This window comes from Acanthopagrus latus, chromosome 10 (genome assembly GCF_904848185.1).
Source record: "Acanthopagrus latus isolate v.2019 chromosome 10, fAcaLat1.1, whole genome shotgun sequence".
In the NCBI taxonomy this organism is placed as follows: Eukaryota; Metazoa; Chordata; class Actinopteri; order Spariformes; family Sparidae; genus Acanthopagrus; species Acanthopagrus latus.
In genome coordinates, this window is record NC_051048.1 from 2,716,286 (window position 1) to 2,734,333 (window position 18,048).

At 43.1% G+C, this 18,048-nt stretch overlaps 3 protein-coding genes across 5 annotated transcripts; 1 reads left to right on the forward strand and 2 right to left on the reverse strand.

Annotated features, from left to right (window-relative positions):
• Positions 1 to 107: 107 nt before the first annotated feature.
• Positions 108 to 5,817, reverse strand: LOC119026825 (toll-like receptor 13). Of its 2 annotated transcripts, XM_037111398.1 has the most exons (5): positions 5,267 to 5,817; positions 5,106 to 5,137; positions 1,788 to 4,338; positions 1,354 to 1,471; positions 108 to 1,258 (listed from the first exon to the last, which is right to left on the reverse strand). In XM_037111398.1, exons 3-5 carry the CDS (start codon positions 4,261 to 4,263, stop codon positions 1,015 to 1,017), a joined length of 2,838 nt encoding a protein of 945 aa, XP_036967293.1. In that variant the 5' UTR covers positions 4,264 to 4,338; positions 5,106 to 5,137; positions 5,267 to 5,817; the 3' UTR covers positions 108 to 1,014. The 2 variants fall into 2 exon arrangements, with proteins under 2 accessions (XP_036967293.1, XP_036967292.1); XM_037111397.1 differs by having other exon boundaries at positions 1,788 to 5,817.
• A 136-nt stretch (positions 5,818 to 5,953) lies between these two features.
• On the reverse strand, positions 5,954 to 14,746 carry LOC119026826 (toll-like receptor 13). Of its 2 annotated transcripts, XM_037111401.1 has the most exons (6): positions 14,648 to 14,746; positions 11,378 to 11,504; positions 10,523 to 10,603; positions 7,390 to 9,921; positions 6,958 to 7,075; positions 5,954 to 6,862 (listed from the first exon to the last, which is right to left on the reverse strand). In XM_037111401.1, the coding sequence occupies exons 4-6, from the start codon at positions 9,857 to 9,859 to the stop codon at positions 6,619 to 6,621; spliced, it is 2,832 nt and encodes a 943-aa protein (XP_036967296.1). In that variant the 5' UTR covers positions 9,860 to 9,921; positions 10,523 to 10,603; positions 11,378 to 11,504; positions 14,648 to 14,746; the 3' UTR covers positions 5,954 to 6,618. The 2 variants fall into 2 exon arrangements, with proteins under 2 accessions (XP_036967296.1, XP_036967295.1); XM_037111400.1 differs by lacking the exons at positions 11,378 to 11,504; positions 14,648 to 14,746 and adding an exon at positions 10,701 to 10,762.
• On the forward strand, positions 12,215 to 17,231 carry LOC119027737 (mucin-5AC-like). Its single transcript, XM_037113168.1, has 2 exons — positions 12,215 to 14,217; positions 14,818 to 17,231. The coding sequence occupies exons 1-2, from the start codon at positions 12,294 to 12,296 to the stop codon at positions 16,098 to 16,100; spliced, it is 3,207 nt and encodes a 1,068-aa protein (XP_036969063.1). The 5' UTR covers positions 12,215 to 12,293; the 3' UTR covers positions 16,101 to 17,231.
• Positions 17,232 to 18,048: the final 817 nt, after the last annotated feature.

Here is an 18,048-nt window from a genome sequence, read left to right on the forward strand (position 1 = left end):
AGTGACTGATTGACTGATGATTTCAGTGTTCAGACTAGAAATACAATTTGATTTCCAATTATCGGTTATCGTCTCCTTAATTACTGATATCAGCCCTGAAAAAAAACATCAGTCGACCACCAGTTATGACAACTGACTTTCAGTTTAATGTATCACAGTCCATTTTAATTATGACAAGCAATATAAAAACAATCACAACTAGTTTGCTGATGCTAGCTAGCTCGCTAACGTTACATTGTTATTGCCGATTTGTTTTATGACAATCCCACAATTTCACACACAAGTCTGTGATTGTTTTTAAGTCTGAAATTCGTTCACATGTTTTGTTCTATGACATAAAATCCATCATTAAATGTCTCACAGTTTAATCCTGAAGCTCTTCATGTGTTAACAACAGTTAGCTGCTACTAACGAGTGTCTGAATGAGACTACAGAGGTTGTCGGGGACATTAAACGTCCTCACAGCGAACACGGAGACTCATCTACTCACTAGTCCGTCTTTACAGGCCACTTTAGTTCCACACTGTTCTAACTCTGACTTTACAACTTGTACATTGATCAGTTTATAGAAAACCTGGATAGTAATTGTGCAGTAAGACTCTTAGTGGCGGTGAAGTTTGCTAATGTTAGCCTATAAAGCACTGCTAACATTTGCAACCTGTAGCAAGCAGTGTTAATTTTAATTTGACGACTTGATTGAGCCTGAAGTTGTGAAAGTCTTGTCCATCTCCATCAGAGTGGCATTGTGATAATAGGATTGCCACGGTAACATGGGAGAATTCAGCACAGTGGAGGACGCCATGTTGGAAAAGTCTGGTCGTTAATGTAACTAATGAACGGTGAAGCTCTTGAAACCACTAACCTTAAAATGAGGGGTGGGGGTAAAACTGGGAAATGGGATTGGGCCAAAGTGTTTTGGAGATACAACTATTTGTAAACGCTACTGATTTAAACAATAACATTCTTGTTTTCCATTTGTAATTTTTGGACTTCCGAGTCAAATAAAAACCTCCACTAGATGAAGTCTGGGCGTCCGGTGAGGAGGTGCCTGTTGTCAGCGGGTCTGTCAGCTGTGTCCAGAGCTCGCCGTATGTTCTCCCAGAAGACTCCGGTGTGTTGAGCGGCTTGTGGCCAGCTCAGGTAGCTGCGTCTCTTCACCAGACTCCTCATCCGGTAGTACGGAGACAGCTGATGGGCCGGGATGTCCTCCATGAACAGCAGGATCAACACGTCCTCCTGCTCATCAAACAGACGGTAGCTGCGGACACCACACACAGGAAGTTAGCTGGAACCAGCTTGGGAACAAGTGAGATGAGAGCTTGAAGTGTACAGATAGAGAGGTGGCGCCCCCACCTGGCCATCTGGATCTCCCTGGAGCACCACTCACTCTGCAGGTAGTGCCGGCTGATCACGCAGATGGTCTTCCTGCTGCCATAGATGGCGTCTGTGATGTTCTCCACGATGGGCTTACCTGTGAAAACAACAGCAAAAGAAGCCCTTTGTTGTGCTTTTGTTTAAGGCGGCGCTGCTTTCTGTCTGAAAGTGTGAACTCAGCTATCTGTCATCATACTCTGAAGTTCAGATGAACCCTAAAGGGGATGTGAAATTCTGACTATGAATGAGATATGAAAAATGTGGCAACAGTCAAAGTTTGCAAATGACTTTAAGAGGAAGAAGACCACACTGGAGAGGAAAGTGAGAGAGGAAAGCAGAGAAAAGAGAACAAGACCAGGGCAAACACCGTGATCAGTCAGAGTTCAGAGTTTAAAGGCAGATTGTGTCTGTACCTGGTTCAAAGTCTCTGTGGTGCAGACACAGTCTCCAGCCTTGCTCCCCCTCCAGGACTGGAAGCATCTCCCTGTAGACCCAGGCCTCATCGTGAATGTTGTAGGAGACAAAAGCATCGTAGTGGTGAGGCGAGGCCTTCCTCCTCTTGTCATAGAGGAAGGCCAAGAAGAGGTAGTAGGAGTAGGCCAAGTGCCATCTGAGGAAGTGGTAGATGAAGGATGCAAGCAGAGTAAACACAACCAGACAGGTGCTAGAGAGGAAGTAAAGAAAGCTGCCGTCTATCCAACAGGAGTGTGCGTCAAAGTCCAGGAACTTGTTTCCCTGTTGGCTCAGAGGAAAGGCACAAGTGTACTGGTGGCCGTTGACGACCTGTGTCTGGTTGTTGCTCTGCACCCATTGGTTGAAGCCAGCGTTAGAGCATTCACATGCTAAAGGGTTACCAGTCAGGTCCAGATACATCAAGGCAGGGAGGGATTGGAAGACTGTCTCGTTTATAGATGACAACTCATTCTCACTGATTTTCAGCCAGCTGAGTGCTGCCAGGTTGGCCCTGGCCAGGAAATCCAAAGACCTGAAGTTATTGTTGGAGAGGTCGAGCGTCTGCAGGTTTGGGATTGGCCAGAACAGTTCAGGGGTTAAATCTGACAGATCGCTGTCGACTATATGAAGATCCTTTAGTTTAGGAGTGTATTTAAATGTGTCTGGGTGCAATGATCTTATTAAGAACTTCTCAGCTGTGAAATACTCAAGTGATTTCAGACCTTTGAGCAGATCTGGTGAAACAACTTCTTGACGTTGGTCATAAACTTTGAGTACAAGCTTCTTCAGGCAGGGTAAATTTGAGAAAGGTGCATCATCTTTTTGTAGAAAGCTCCTCTGGTTAAGGTCATAGGTAAGATGGAGTGTGAGATTTTCTAATTGTGGTATTCCTATGAAAAGCTCTGTTCTGTAACTACCGAGTGAAACACTAAGAGTTTGGAGATTATCTAGTCCTTCAAAGGCCCCATCCTCCACCGCCGCATCTGTGTCAGATTCTAAATCCAAAACACGGAGGGAAGACAGACCCACAAAGTCTCCTTGCATGATGTTCAGAAGATGATGATTGTGCAAATTCAAAGATTCTAATTTACGTAAATTAATTTTGAAGGCACTGTAAAACTTGTAAACAGAATTATCTTCAATATTCAGGACATTCAAATTGGTCAGATACTTAAAAACACATCCATGAAGTTTTGAAATGCGATTGTGTTTGAGATTAAGTTTTGTAAGTTTTGTCAAATTCAGGAAGCCGTGACAGTCGAGATCACTGATGAAGTTGAAGCTCAGATCCACCATTTCCAGTGTGGAGAGTCCTCGGAGGGCAAGTGGCACTTGAGACAGATCGTTACCGTTCAGTGAGAGAAATCTGAGCCGTGTCATTGATCTGAATGAATGCTCAGACAGCTCTGACAGGGTATCATAAGAGAAACCAAGTTCAGTTACTTGAGAACAAGATCGCAGCAGCGTATCGTTGATGGTGTGAATATCACTAAATGCCACACTAAGAAGTCTTAGAGAGGGGATTTGGCAGGCAATGTCTATGAGACCTTTTTCTATCAATGTCTTCATGAATTTCAGATGAAGTACTTGTAGTGATTCAGTGGTCTGCAGCACTGCGCTGTACGGCTGAAAGCTAACATCAGCTTGTCTCAGTGACAAACTAGTTACGCTCCTCAGAAAGGTCTTGTTTGCTACGTCCCACTCCATCTCACGTCCATAACTGCACAGACTGAGAAACTGCAGATGAGGAAAGATGTCCTTCCTAATGCTGAACTTCCTCACTGGGTTCATATCTAGCTCCAGAGACCTCAGGTTTGAGACATGAAGAGGCAGGTCATCTGATCGAAAAGAGGCGAACTCATTGCAAGAAATGGACAATTTATGTAAAGTTGGTAGTTTTAAGATCGGAGTAATGTGTGTAATTCGATGTAGGCGATTGTTATTGAGCTCTACGCTCTGTATGCTGACCAGGGACTGAAAGGCCCTCGGGGAGATGTATGAGATCTGGTTACTGGACAGAGTAAGTGTGACCAGTTTGAAGAGCCCTTTAAAGATGTTGTCTGTCAGGTTTGTGAGTTTATTGTTACTCATGCTCAGGGTCCTTAACTCAGTCAAGTCGACGAAAGCTCCGTCATCAACGTGTGAAATCGAGTTAAAGTTAACTCGTACAGACATGAGCTTTGATAAACATCTCAGATCTGTGTTGGTGATCTTCAAAATATGATTTGTGCTCAGATCTAGTGATGTCACGTTTATGGGAATGTCATCTGGAATAACCGTGAGGTCACGCTTTTTGCACAAAACCGTCAGATTATTTGGACTTTCAGGAAAGACAATCATGCAGTTTTTCAGTGAAAAAGCCAGTGAAAGATGAAGATGAAGCAGGAAAGAGAGAAGAAAAACAAGAAACAGAGGACAACTTCCTGTGGCTCGCATGGTGAAGTTTGGTTGTTTTGTTCAATATCTTCTGTCACTTGGAGGGGGAGATTATTGTTGTTCAACAATGTACATCTGAAGAGGATGAAAGAAGAAAGTAATGTAGAAAGCATTACTCATACAGAAGAGTTTTTACCATGTTAAGGGCTTTTCACACTGCATATTCTTAACCCAGGACAATCCTTTAAAAACAACCAACAAAAGGTTTTGTTTTTCAACTCCATCATTTCATGACTTTTTGAAAATAGCTAATTTTTTGCACTTTTCACTGGCTGTAATGTTAAATTCAGTGTTTTTTCTTCATAGGTACATTTCTGTACTGTGTCCACTTCAAGGTTTTCTATCCCTGTGATGCCCACTGAGCCTGTTTTCAACTGGGTTCAGGAATTTGCGAGTTTGTAACCCGATTTTAAACATTTCTGAACCAGATTTTCAACAATCAAGCGTTCGACCTGTGTAGGTAGAACTCCAACAACAAGCTGCTAACTGACAGTGCCATTGTAAACAGTAAGAAATATACAGAAAAACAAATTAGAAATTCCAACATTGCCCTGGTTTTAATGGCTTTTACAACAGTGACAATCATTGTTGTTCAAGGGCAACTCAAGGACTCCAAGAACAAGAACTTGGAGTACTTGAGTATTTCCTTCAGCTACTTTTGATCTACTGCATTTTGGAAGGAAATCAAGTGCTTCACAGCTGCTCTTTTGTCACTTACCTGATTAGTATTTTACATAAAACATTCTATATTTATGCTTTAGAAAATAGAATTCATTGTCCGAGCTCAAGGGATTTCAGTACTTCTTCAAAATTTGCTTCCTTTAATGAGAAGTTTTACGTACCTTCAGTCTCAAGGTCCAAAGCAATCTCCAGTCTTAGTAAGGAAAGAGCAAGTTACAAATGTGAGTGACGAGAAAATGTTAGCGAAACGGGTAACATTTTAATTTAATTTTAACGACATGTTGACTCATGACATGACATTGGTTTCATACAGAAGACTTACCAGCCTCTTCCATAACGTTTCTCAATCTGATAGCTAACACTTGAGACTGACTAATGTTGAGAGGGAAAATAGAAGAGCTGCGTGTCTAATTTTGTATTTCGAGGAAACTGAAAAAGAGGAAGCCGCATCATCACAATGATGACCTCACTCTTGCTCAAACTTTTAAGTTCTTGAGAAAGAAAAGGACATAAAATTGATCTTAGGTTTTTCATAATCAAAAAAGTTTAAGTGTCTTTAATATGTGTTGTTTTAAGTCCAGTGATTAACCTTCAAACACGCTGATACACAAACTTTTGTGCGTGCTGTCGTTTGTTATCTTACAGTAAAGTTCTCTGGCAGTTTGGGGTGAATAAGCACAAATGACCAAACACAAGCTATGCAAGGCTTTATGTTCATTGTGAATGCCATCAGACCCGTGTTCCAGACAAGTAAAATCATGTAAACCATTAGTAATATTTTACAAATCTAGTCATGAATGTGGATGTGTCTGGCACAGCAAGAGAAGAGCAACCGGCAAACTCTGACCCTGAGAGGATTCGTCTGTCTGACAGGAAATAGCTGCTGAAAAGAACAGAATTGTCAGTAACGGAGTCGATCTTTAGCAGGAAAACACATTTGAAGGTTTAAGAACTTCTCTTATTCCAGAATAAACATTACAAAGAAGAATATCTCACCATTAGCACCATGAACATTGTTAAAATTTAATTTGAATAAATCAAGTCATCATTTTGGCCTGGTTTGATGAGCAGCACATGCTGGGGGAACAGGACTGAATTACAATTAATTACATATACACAGTAAAATCGTGTTTGTTACAATTATCATTAAAGAATTAACAAGATTTCAGTTTACAGATTAAGTAAAGCAAAAAATATAGCAGTTAATGAGTGATTGCATTTTGCTGAATGTAAAAAAATCAGACTTACTCATAACTTTTAGTTTCTAGCATGTGTTGAGTTTTAAAAACTCTGGATGCCACATTTCCCCTAATTGATCAAACCCCTCCTTGCTTGATAAATGTATGTCTTTCCAGATCTCATCATGTAAAAATTCTCCACTACTTGTAAAAGTCCTGCATCAGAAATTCAGAAGTACACAAAGGTGTCATCGGCGTATACAAGATATTCTGGAGCTGAAGGTCCCCTGTGACTGATGTGTTAGTTCATCCGACATTATTAGAAAATCATACATCAAATTGTTTTTATAGGTTACCCATGACTGTTAAATGGCCTTTGCATGTTAAACATGTCACTTTGAATCCTTTTTGATTTGCTCTTTGTGACGCTCCAAACAAGAACATTCTTGTTTTCCATTTGTAATTTCTGGACTTCTGAGTCAAATAAAAACCTCCACTAGATGAAGTCTGGGCGTCCGGTGAGGAGGTGCCTGTTGTCAGCAGGTCTGTCAGCTGTGTCCAGAGCTCGCCGTATGTTCTCCCAGAAGACTCCGGTGTGTTGAGCGGCTTGTGGCCAGCTCAGGTAGCTGCGTCTCTTCACCAGACTCCTCATCCGGTAGTACGGAGACAGCTGATGGGCCGGGATGTCCTCCATGAACAGCAGGATCAACACGTCCTCCTGCTCATCAAACAGACGGTAGCTGCGGACACCACACACAGGAAGTTAGCTGGAACCAGCTTGGGAACAAGTGAGATGAGAGCTTGAAGTGTACAGATAGAGAGGTGGCGCCCCCACCTGGCCATCTGGATCTCCCTGGAGCACCACTCACTCTGCAGGTAGTGCCGGCTGATCACGCAGATGGTCTTCCTGCTGCCATAGATGGCGTCTGTGATGTTCTCCACGATGGGCTTACCTGTGAAAACAACAGCAAAAGAAGCCCTTTGTTGTGCTTTTGTTTAAGGCGGCGCTGCTTTCTGTCTGAAAGTGTGAACTCAGCTATCTGTCATCATACTAAAGTTCAGATGAACCCTAAAGGGGATGTGAAATTCTGACTATGAATGAGATATGAAAAATGTGGCAACAGTCAAAGTTTGCAAATGACTTTAAGAGGAAGAAGACCACACTGGAGAGGAAAGTGAGAGAGGAAAGCAGAGAAAAGAGAACAAGACCAGGGCAAACACCGTGATCAGTCAGAGTTCAGAGTTTAAAGGCAGATTGTGTCTGTACCTGGTTCAAAGTCTCTGTGGTGCAGACACAGTCTCCAGCCTTGCTCCCCCTCCAGGACTGGAAGCATCTCCCTGTAGACCCAGGCCTCATCGTGAATGTTGTAGGAGACAAAAGCATCGTAGTGGTGAGGCGAGGCCTTCCTCCTCTTGTCATAGAGGAAGGCCAGGAAGAGGTAGTAGGAGTAGGCCAAGTGCCATCTGAGGAAGTGGTAGATGAAGGATGCAAGCAGAGTAAACACAACTAGACAAGTGCTAGAGAGGAAGTAAAGAAAGCTGCCGTCTATCCAACAGGAGTGCGCGTCAAAGTCCAGGAACTTGTTTCCCTGTTGGCTCAGAGGAAAGGCACAAGTGTACTGGTGGCCGTTGACGACCTGTGTCTGGTTGTTGCTCTGCACCCATTGGTTGAAGCCAGCGTTAGAGCATTCACATGCTAAAGGGTTACCAGTCAGGTCCAGATACGTCAAGGCAGGGAGGGATTGGAAGACTGTCTCGTTTATAGATGACAACTCATTCTCACTGATTTTCAGCCAGCTGAGTGCTGCCAGGTTGGCCCTGGCCAGGAAATCCAAAGACCTGAAGTTATTGTTGGAGAGGTCGAGCGTCTGCAGGTTTGGGATTGGCCAGAACAGTTCAGGGGTTAAATCTGACAGATCGCTGTCGACTACATGAAGTTCCTTTAGTTTAGGAGTGTATTTAAATGTGTCTGGGTGCAATGATCTTATTTGTAATTGCTCAACCCAGAAGTATTCCAGATAATTCAGACCTTCGAGCAAATCTGGTGCAAAAATTTCAAGAGGTTTCCCATCAACTCTGAGTACAAGTTTCCTCAAATTGGGTAAATTTGAGAAAGTTGGATCATCGTTTTGTCCTGAACTCATCTGGTTCGAGTTGAAAAGCACTGTCAGATTTTCCAGTTGTGGCATACCAGTGAAAAGCTCTTCATAGATATCACGAACTGAAAAACTGAGAGTTTGGAGATTACCAAGTCCTTCAAAAGCCCCGTCTTGTACAATGTAACATCCTTCTGATTCTAAATCCAAAACACAAAGGGAAGAAAGATTCCTAAAGGCTCTGTACGGAATACTTAAAAGACGATTATTGTGCAAGTCCAGAGATTCTAATTTGTGCAAATTAACTTTAAAGGCACTGTCAAATGTGAAAACAGAATTATCTTGAATATTAAGGACCTTCAGATTGGTCAGATTTTGAAAAACACATCCTTGCAGTTTTGAAATGTAATTGTTTTCGAGATTAAGTTCTGTAAGTTTTGCCAAATCCAGGAAGTCGTGACAGTCGAGCTCAGTGATCATGTTGGAGCTCAGATCCACGACTTCCAGTGTGGAGAGTCCTCGGAGGGCAAGTGGCACTTGAGATAAAACGTTATTGTTCAGAGCCAGAAGCCTGAGCCGTGTCATTGATCTGAATGAATGCTCAGACAGCTCTGACAGGGTATCATAAGAGAAACCAAGTTCAGTTACTTGAGAACAAGATCGCAGCAGCGTATCGTTGATGGTTTGAACGTCACTAAATGCCACACTAAGAAGTCTTAGAGAGGGGATTTGGCAGGCAATGTCTATGAGACCTTTTTCTATCAATGTCTTCATGAATTTCAGATGAAGTACTTGTAGTGATTCAGTGGTCTGCAGCACTTCGCTGTACGGCTGAAAGCTAACATCAGCTTGTGACAGTGACAAACTGGTTACGCTCCTCAGAAAGGTCTTGTTTGCTACGTCCCACTCCATCTCACATCTATAACTGCACAGACTGAGAAACTGCAGATGAGGAAAGATGTCCTTCCTAATGCTGAACTTCCTCACTGGGTTCATATCTAGCTCCAGAGACCTCAGGTTTGAGACATGAAGAGGCAGGTCATCTGATCGAAAAGAGGCGAACTCATTGCAAGAAATGGACAATTTATGTAAAGTTGGTAGTTTTAAGATTGGAGTAATGTGTGTAATTCGATGTAGGCGATTGTTATTGAGCTCTACGCTCTGTATGCTGACCAGGGACTGAAAGGCCCTCGGGGAGATGTATGAGATCTGGTTACTGGACAGAGTAAGTGTGACCAGTTTGAAGAGCCCTTTAAAGATGTTGTCTGTCAGGTTTGTGAGTTCATTTTTACTCATGCTCAGGGTCCTTAACTCAGCCAAGTCGACGAAAGCTCCGTCATCAACGTGTGAAATTGAGTTAAAGTTAACTTGCATGTACATGAGCTTTGACAAACATCTCAGATCTGTGTTGGTGATCTTCAAAATCTGATTTGTGCTGAGATCTAGTGATGTCACGTTTCTGGGAATGTCATCTGGAATAACCGTGAGGTCACGATCGATGCACCTGACCGTCAGATTATTTGGACTTTCAGGAAAGACAATCATGCAGTTTTTCAGTGAAAAAGCCAGTGAAGGATGAAGATGAAGCAGGAAAGAGAGAAGAAAAACAAGAAACAGAGGACAACTTCCTGTGGCTCGCATGGTGAAGTTTGTCTGTTTCGTTTCCCTATCTTCATTCACGTGGAGGTGGAGATTATTCACATCTTAGGAAGATGAGAGAATAAAGTAATTTTTAAAGCCAGAAAATGTTAGTTTTCAATTATCCTGTGAGATATCTTAACATTTATTGATTTTGTAAAGACATTCATGTTTGCCAGATGAGAAGGTGTATAAGACAAGTACCTTTAGTATATTTCTATTTCTAGTATTGTTTACACATGAGCCGTCAAAGATAAGTTAAATTAAACTGTAGTATTATTACTTTGAGGTACGTATCCCCACAGGGTACTTTCATGTAACAGCAGCAGAAAAAAACAGGCTAAAGATACAAAAAATCTATGCAAAAGAGAGAGAAAAATATTCCATCTGTGTACTTAGAGCTCCAACAAAAAGCTGCTAACCAAAAGTGCCATCGTTAAACATTAATAATTATTACCAAAAACAAGCTATCATGGATATTAACTCAAGTACAAGTACAAAAGTGTATAGAATGAATGCATTTGATAATATAACACCCATTAGACTTTTTTCTGAGTTCTTCTTTACTTGAGGTTAATTTATTTTGCATGCAGAACAAACGCTGCTTTGATTTAAGTAATCTGAATATTTCTGCATCTGTATGATTTACTGAAGAGCTTTACGTACCTTTTGGTCACACAGAGGATCACAAATACATCCTCAAGATGTCCAAAACAATCTCCAGTCGTGTCGGTGGATGAATTTATCCTGACATCAAGGCGGCAGCAAGAAAAAAATTAAGAGTTAATTTGATGCTGCAGACAAATAATGCACATGCGTTGGTTATCTGTTGTAATGGTGTTACCGGATGCCTCCAGAACATTCATCAGTCAAGTTTCATCAGTTTGACTAAACGGGCAACTGTCACTCCCGTTTCCCCCTAGTAGGCTTAAACTTGGGGCTGACAAGAAGTGAAATGTGGAAGTGGTGAGTGCTTTTAACTTTGACCTGGCAACAAAAATATATGAACTCTTGACTAAGAAGGCAGCGGCAGCAGGGCAACATTTTAGTCAGTGATTTAAGAAGTGCACACAGGTTGTCATTGGGTTTCTTACTATTAACTAGTTTCTGCATCTTGATTGTGTCTATTCCTTCTGTCAGAAAATGCAGATGAATTGCAACAGAGCCAAATCTCACCAACCCTAGTGTTGAGAAATGGTTTGATACTATGCAGGTCTTTTATTTTTAACTGTTCAAAGTTGTCATCTTTTTAATATCCCATTCATTCTGTGTATGAAACGAGGAGCTGAATGACTGAAGAGGATAGAAAACAAGAGGAGGACTGACAGGTAAAGAAAAAGGGGGAGGTTTCAGAAGAAGGTAGCAGGACGACAAAGAGGAGGATGGAGGATTTGGTTTAAGGAAGAAAAATGGGAACAACCTAAGACAAAGGCATAAAGAAGAAGAAGAAGAAGATGGAAATCTCCCCCCTCTCTCACTCCTTCTTTAATTTATTCATAAATACGTCCTGTGGTAGAGCACCGAGGAGCTAGAAGAGAGGGAGCAGCTGAAGCGTTCCTCTCTGACCCGGCAGGCGGTCGTCAGACACCGTGATGAGATTTCCAGCGTTGATCACGCCGCTGTCGACTGACGCTGTTGTCCGAGGACCCTGAACAGGTATGTAGAGAATCAGTTCAGTTAGTTTAAGATACCCGTGGTAGAACTGAAGTGAGTTGACCTGATGCTGATTTGTGTTTTTTATTGTAAAGGAGTTACTTTACTTCCTGAGATTTATATTATGTTATGCTTAATGATATTTTATCTCTTATTAAATCACTAAAATATGTCTTTGATAATGCTATTGTAAGATAGATAGATAGATAGATTGATAGATAGATTTAGATAATCCTGAAGGAAAACATTATAACATCATAATTTGATGCCATAACTAATTACATTTTAAAGATTATAATAAATTGATTTTCTTGAAGGGGCTTTACAATATCTGAAGTATAGTTGATCAGTTATTCTTCGACACTTGCTTCAGTGCATCAGTGACATTTTACATATCTTGCCATGAATGTGGATGTGTCTGGCACAGCAGGACAAAAGCAAATCTGATCTCGAGAGGATTCATCTGTTTTGCAGAGAATAGCTGCCGGAAAGAACAGAATCACTGATGTCTGAGGCAGGATACTGATACTGATATTTAGCAGGCAGGAAAATGTATTCTGGTGTGAGCATGACAGATAAAAAAAGCAACCTGAATCAGTGTTGGACAGAGTACGCAGATTACTTTCTTGTTGTCACAAGAAATGCAACAACTTAGTTTTGACAAGGCATTTCACTGGTTCACAGTAGATAACCCTGCAACATGACTTGAGGGCAGTGATCTTGTAATGTCAAGCTACCCAACACTGGTGGGAATAACATAAAGTCATCGTTTTCCTCTGGATTGATGAGTGGTACATGTTCAGGTTCAATTATTCCTGACTTGTGTTGTTTATGTATTTCATCTTTCCATCAGGTTCTGACTCTTTCTGCACCAAATCCTAAAATTCAACAAAATTCTGACATCATGGAAGTATCCCCAAATGTTCCCAAGCGCAAAAAGGGCGTTGTCCAATCAGAATGCCCAATTCCAGCGGAGGAGGACCCTGCAGATGCCCTCGGCAACACAGATCCCAATGCCAACTGGGGGGCGGAGCCTAACTTTAACCTCAACCTGGCTTTGCCAAGAAACCCCCGCACTGAGACCTCAAAGCTGCATGGAGGGAACAAAAAGGACAATGGGAATAAAGGAGGTGGGAGACCTGGGGCAAAAGGGGCAGTTACTATGGCAACTGGCAAGTCAGCAAGCAGCCCGGGAACCCCTGTGATGTCACCAGGGGAAAGAGATGATCCATCACGGCAAAAAAGCAAAATTCCAGCACTGTCTCGCTCACCAACAGCCGAGGCTTTGTTGAACTGCCGAGTTGAGCATCGGCTGAAATCCCCCAACGCCAAACACACTCCGACACTCAGCCCCAAGACGCACACACACAGCAACATGGCTGTAAGTCCAAAACCCCACCGGGTGGAACAAGCGACGATCGCCAACAGCCCCAGAACGACTGAAAGAGTCAAAATACAAATATCAAGAGTGGAATCTGCAAGCGTCTCTGACCCCAAACCACTTACACTGACAACTGAACTGACAACAAAGACTACAAATAAAATAACAGTTAGCCCAAAAATGCAAACGAAAAGGAAAGACGAGGGTGAAAAGGAAGTTGGCCTCGCTACACCGTCACCCAAAACACTTCATCTTCCTGTTAGCGCAAGAGTCCAGCATCAGAAAGGAGATTCAAGCGTTATCAGCCCAAAATCGGCCAATCGAACCCCAACAATGATGGCCAAAACCCCCAAACCAGACCCAGCAGGCACAAAGGCAAATGAGCAGACCAGAAATGACTCAAGAACTCAAAATCAGAGGGCTGATGTGGCTCTGCTCAGCCACAAGACCCCTCAACCCAGTTCTCTGAGTCCTAAACCGTCCACTCAGAGGAAAGCACCTGGGTCCAGAAACAATAACGCATCAGGTTCCAAGGAGAATCTTGATAGCCAAGATTCAAGTGTTGGTTCTGGATCCAAAACCAGTTCAAGTTCTAAAGCGACATCAGCCAAGGACAGTCTGGATTCAAAAACTGGCTCAGATTCCAAACCCAGTCCCACCACAAAAACCACAATGGGCTCCAAAGACAGCCTGGATTCTAAAAGTGGCTCTGCTTCCAAAACCAGTTTGGGATCAAAAGACAGCCTAGACTCCAAAACTGGCTCTAATTCCAAAGCCAGTCCCAATTCTAAGTCTGGGATGGGTTCTGGAGATAGCCTTGACTCTAAAACTACAACAGAAATCAAAGAAAGCAAAACCAGTCCTAATCCAAAGACAGTTGTGGGTTCTAAAACTGGAATTGGGTCAAAGGACAACCTGGATCCTAAAGCACAGATTCCTGAGTCTAATCAAAGCTCTAATTCTGATGCTCTTTCCAGTTCTAAACCTGGTCCAACACGTTCGACTTCTAAACCATCTCTGGTGGTCTCTGGCTCCAACATGGGCCTCGTTGGATCTGTCTCCCCATCGCCCTCTAGAACTGGTCTGTCTAACAACCTCAAGACCACAGCCTCCACTTCCAAACCCAGTCCTGATCCTAAAGCTGGTTTGGATTCTTCCAAACCTGGACCAGTTCGATCTAGTTCAAAGACAGCTCTGGCAGATGTGTTGCTCTCTCCTAGACCAAATTCAGCAAGTAGGAGTCCTGGGTCTGGTCCTAGTAAAACCCTTGGTTCTGTTCGAGCTGGACCTAACAGGGAGGTCCTGAGGAGTCCTGGTTCTGCTCCAGGTAATTACATTCACAGAGTTGAAACAATCAATCAAAACAGAAAATCTCAACTCAAAGTCCACTTTCAACTGCATCTTGTGGTTTTCATCAATGTATAGACTTTACTTAGTTATCATTTCATCACCTGTGTGGAAGTCATATGCTGGTAAAGCTCCAGAAAAATCTTGTAAGTGGGCCTTTAAGGTGCTTTGGTTTTCTGAACTGGTGCTTTGGGATGTCAACCGAACCAACCTACAATCCAAAAGCATCAGTATTTGACGAGTTGGGAATGTGACTCAAGATTCTTGTGAAGTGGACCTTTGAGTAAACTCTAAACTCCTACTCCCATGTTTCCATGTTGTCTTCCAGTAACAACTCACTAGCAACAATCCTATTATTCAACAAAAAGGTCTCTGTAGGCATTGTTTCTGTGGTGTTGTCAGACACTTACCTCAGCCTAACAGAAGCAGAATTAGTTTTAATGGATGTAACTTTAACGGTTGGAGTTCCCTCGAAGTTGCAGCCATTGCAGCTGGATGAATTATGGATTAAAAATGATGGTCATTTTTAAAAACAACAATCATTCAATCTGCTGCGCTAACATTTGTTTCCTGTTTGCAGGTTCTGGTCTGTTGGCTCCTCTGTCCAGCTCCAGCCCAAAAAACAGAACCACTGTTGCCATCACAATGAAGGGAGGATCCACACCAGAGCCTGTGGCAGCTGGATCTGTTGCTGTGGAAACCAACCCCAGAGAGACAACCCATAATACCAGTCTTACTCGGGGCCTCACCTTTGATTCGATCACCAAGACATCGGTGAAAGCAGGCGCTGCCAACGAGCAGCACGTGAAACTGCCGGAGACCAAAGCAACAGCTGCAGGAGGACCGGGGGTATCCCAGGGGGCCGTGCGAGGGGTAAATGTGACTGATCAGGCAGGGTTGGCGCCGCATAGCCCGCTGAGCAAACCAAGTCACCTGGGAGACACAAATGCCACCACAGCTGGTAGCGCCATCACGTCGTCAAGGGCAACGGGTTTAGAGAATAAGAAAGAAGAGAAGAAGAAGCAGGAGATGGTTAAACAGAAAGATGGCCCAGGGAGTTCTTCTTCTCTTCCTCCTCCTCCACAGCAGTCCACTCATCAACCAAGCTCCAAGGCCATAAGGGAGACTGCCGCCCTGACCAGCCCCAATGAGGGGCTCCATCTGCAGGGAAGAGGGCGGAGAGAGGTGGGTGTCCAAGTGGAGGTGGAGGTGGTCGAACGCTCGGTGTCGACCAGCGCCAGCCTGCACAGGGGAACTCCCACCTCCTCTATAATTGGCTCTTCCAGCTCTCAGTCAGGTGGTTTGACCTCGCCGACGGTCCCGTTGCTATGCTGCATCCCTGACGGTGAGCAGCCACTCAAGCATATCTGCAAGATCGACATTGAGCTGCGCAGCCAATCGGTGCTTCCCTCTGCTGTGTCTGACAAGGCGAGTTCCCTCCCCGCCTGCCTACGTACATACAGCTTCCAGCAGAACCCAGCCCTCACGTCAGAACTTCAACACGGACAACACCAAGACAGAGACGCGAGTGCAGACAGCATCTGGGAGGAGGACGAGGACAAAGTACCAAGGGAGCAAAACAAGGAGGACGAGGAAGAGACGGTGAGGCCACAGGAGGTGGCGTGGGACAAACAGGGGATGACGTGGGAGGTGTACGGCGCCTCGGTCGACCTGGAGTGCCTCGGCTCGGCGATCCAGTCCCACCTGGAGACAAAGATTCGGGAGCAGCAGAAACACATCACCACTCTGAGGAAGTCCATCTGCTCCAACAGCAGCACCGGACTTTGTAAGATGAGGAAGAGGAAGAAGAAGCGAGGAGGGATTCTGGGATGCTGCAGGAAGGCGCCGGCTGTGGCAGACTAGTCCAGAGAGTTCAAATCTTAAACACAAAACTGTAAATACACTTATACCGTGTAGCGTCACACCTTCTGTCTGACAGGCCTGTATGTGTCGCACCATATATACCTGCTCTGATTAATACGATTGATTCTGTCACTGGGGGTTCTCTCAGTGAGAACAATAAGGAAAGGTGTAGTTTGATGACGTTGTGAAGTGTAACGGGATCATCAAGATGGTGGTTCCACTCCCACCATTGACTTAGACATAAATGTGCACATATGAGATAATATTTTAAAGTTTTATCCACCTTTAGTCACATTCACTGACTTCCCTCCTCGGTCTCTGACGTGTGATCTCAGTAACCAAGTGAAAATCTCTCTGTGAACACAGTCGGAAATATTTGCGATAATGTAGCACAAAAGTAAACAGAACATCTAACAAAGCTCCAGCTGTTTTTCAAACATTTCAGTGTGATAATATTGATGTTTTAATGTGATAAAGTTAGATATTGTAACTTTAATACTTCCTCACACAAAAGAGCAATCAAATTCACATCCTATGAAGGGGAAATATATTTATTTTTAGTCAAATCTTTGTTTTTAAAGGCTGTGAAAGAATCAAACGTGAGAGACGTTTGTCAATAAAAACAGAGAGAGGCATTTATTCTTTAGAAGTAAAACATTTAAATTACAAAGAGTTCATGTGGCTAAATGGGGTTATTTTTAAAAAGGGAAAGGGGTTTTTAATACAAAGATTATTGAGATTACTGTGTGACATAAAGGTTCTTTAAAAAATTGTTCAAGCATTGTATGAATTATACTGTCTTGCTTTCTTTTGGAGAGTTAGACAAGAAGACTTTCATGAGAGTGAGTTTACTTTCAGTCTTTGAGGAGCAGTGAGGAGGACAGCAGCTCCCTGCTCCTCACTGCTGGTTAATATTTCATCTACTTCCTTTTTCATGAAAACGAAATGTTGCACAAACCACTCAAGCACTCAGGAGGCCAAGACAGAGTGTGTGTGTGTTTAATTGTTCTTGCAAATTTATCAGGTGGAAAGTCACTTTACTTCCTCCATCCCTTGTCCTTTCCTGTCCTTTCCTTCTCTGTTGTTTCCTTTCTTTTCCTTTCCTCACTGTTCCTTTGCATTCCTTTTCTTTTCTTTCCTTTCCCTTCCTTTTCTTTCTTGTCTTTTCTTTTCCTGTCCTGAGGAGAGGGAAGGAAGAGAAAAGACGTGTTTCCTTTCCTTTCCTTTCCTATCCGCTTTCCCTTTCTTTGACTACATAATTCACTGCTTTGTATTTGCAGGTTGCCATGTTGTAACAGCACATGTTGGTTGAAAAAACTGTAAACAACAACGTAAACTACACATCTATGTTCTTCTTCTCTTCCTCTTTGTCTGCTCTGTCGTCCTCTCTCTCACGTCATCATATTTTCGTCCACACTGGGAGTTCATGTTATAAAACCAGTCTGACGTATAAACTTTTAGCGCTTCCCTCCATCTGTTACGTCCTCCATCCTTCCCTCTCCCTCATCTCACTTTCCTGCCACTTCCTGTTCCTCCATCTCGAGCCTGTTTCATAACTCATGTTGTTGATGGAGCTTCTCTAAATTATTCAGAAACATTAAAGTCACGCTCATGTTAACAACAGAGTCTCCGCCATGTTTTATTCAGGCTCAGATACACTGAAGGATACACAGACACACATCCCAGTGTGGTGCTTCTATTTAAACAGTCCTTGAAATTATTTAAAATGTTGGTCATTTGTGTTGACCAATCAGAGAGCAGGTGGCTGGAGCCTGGAGGTAGAGCGTTTCAGGGCAACATCTACGACGTCTCCAAGTCCCTCGTCTGCTGGTCGTCTTTATCCCGAGCTGACATGGACATAATGAGGAGAGTAGATATAAATAGGTGTGTGTGTGTGTGTGTGTGTGTGTGTGTGTGTGTGTGTGTGTGTGTGTGTGTGAGAAACTCA

Bases quoted from the DNA above. Each gene is read 5' to 3' on its own strand.
- LOC119027737 (XM_037113168.1), top strand. From the start codon at position 12,294: ATGAGTGGTACATGTTCAGGTTCAATTATTCCTGACTTGTGTTGTTTA. The intron at 14,218-14,817 runs GTAATTACATTC...TCCTGTTTGCAG, and splicing joins GAGTCCTGGTTCTGCTCCAG to GTTCTGGTCTGTTGGCTCCT.
- LOC119026825 (XM_037111398.1), bottom strand. From the start codon at position 4,263: ATGCGAGCCACAGGAAGTTGTCCTCTGTTTCTTGTTTTTCTTCTCTCT. The intron at 1,472-1,787 runs GTACAGACACAA...TTGTTTTCACAG, and splicing joins CCACAGAGACTTTGAACCAG to GTAAGCCCATCGTGGAGAAC. The intron at 1,259-1,353 runs GTGGGGGCGCCA...TGGTGTCCGCAG, and splicing joins AGGGAGATCCAGATGGCCAG to CTACCGTCTGTTTGATGAGC.
- LOC119026826 (XM_037111401.1), bottom strand. From the start codon at position 9,859: ATGCGAGCCACAGGAAGTTGTCCTCTGTTTCTTGTTTTTCTTCTCTCT. The intron at 7,076-7,389 runs GTACAGACACAA...TTGTTTTCACAG, and splicing joins CCACAGAGACTTTGAACCAG to GTAAGCCCATCGTGGAGAAC. The intron at 6,863-6,957 runs GTGGGGGCGCCA...TGGTGTCCGCAG, and splicing joins AGGGAGATCCAGATGGCCAG to CTACCGTCTGTTTGATGAGC.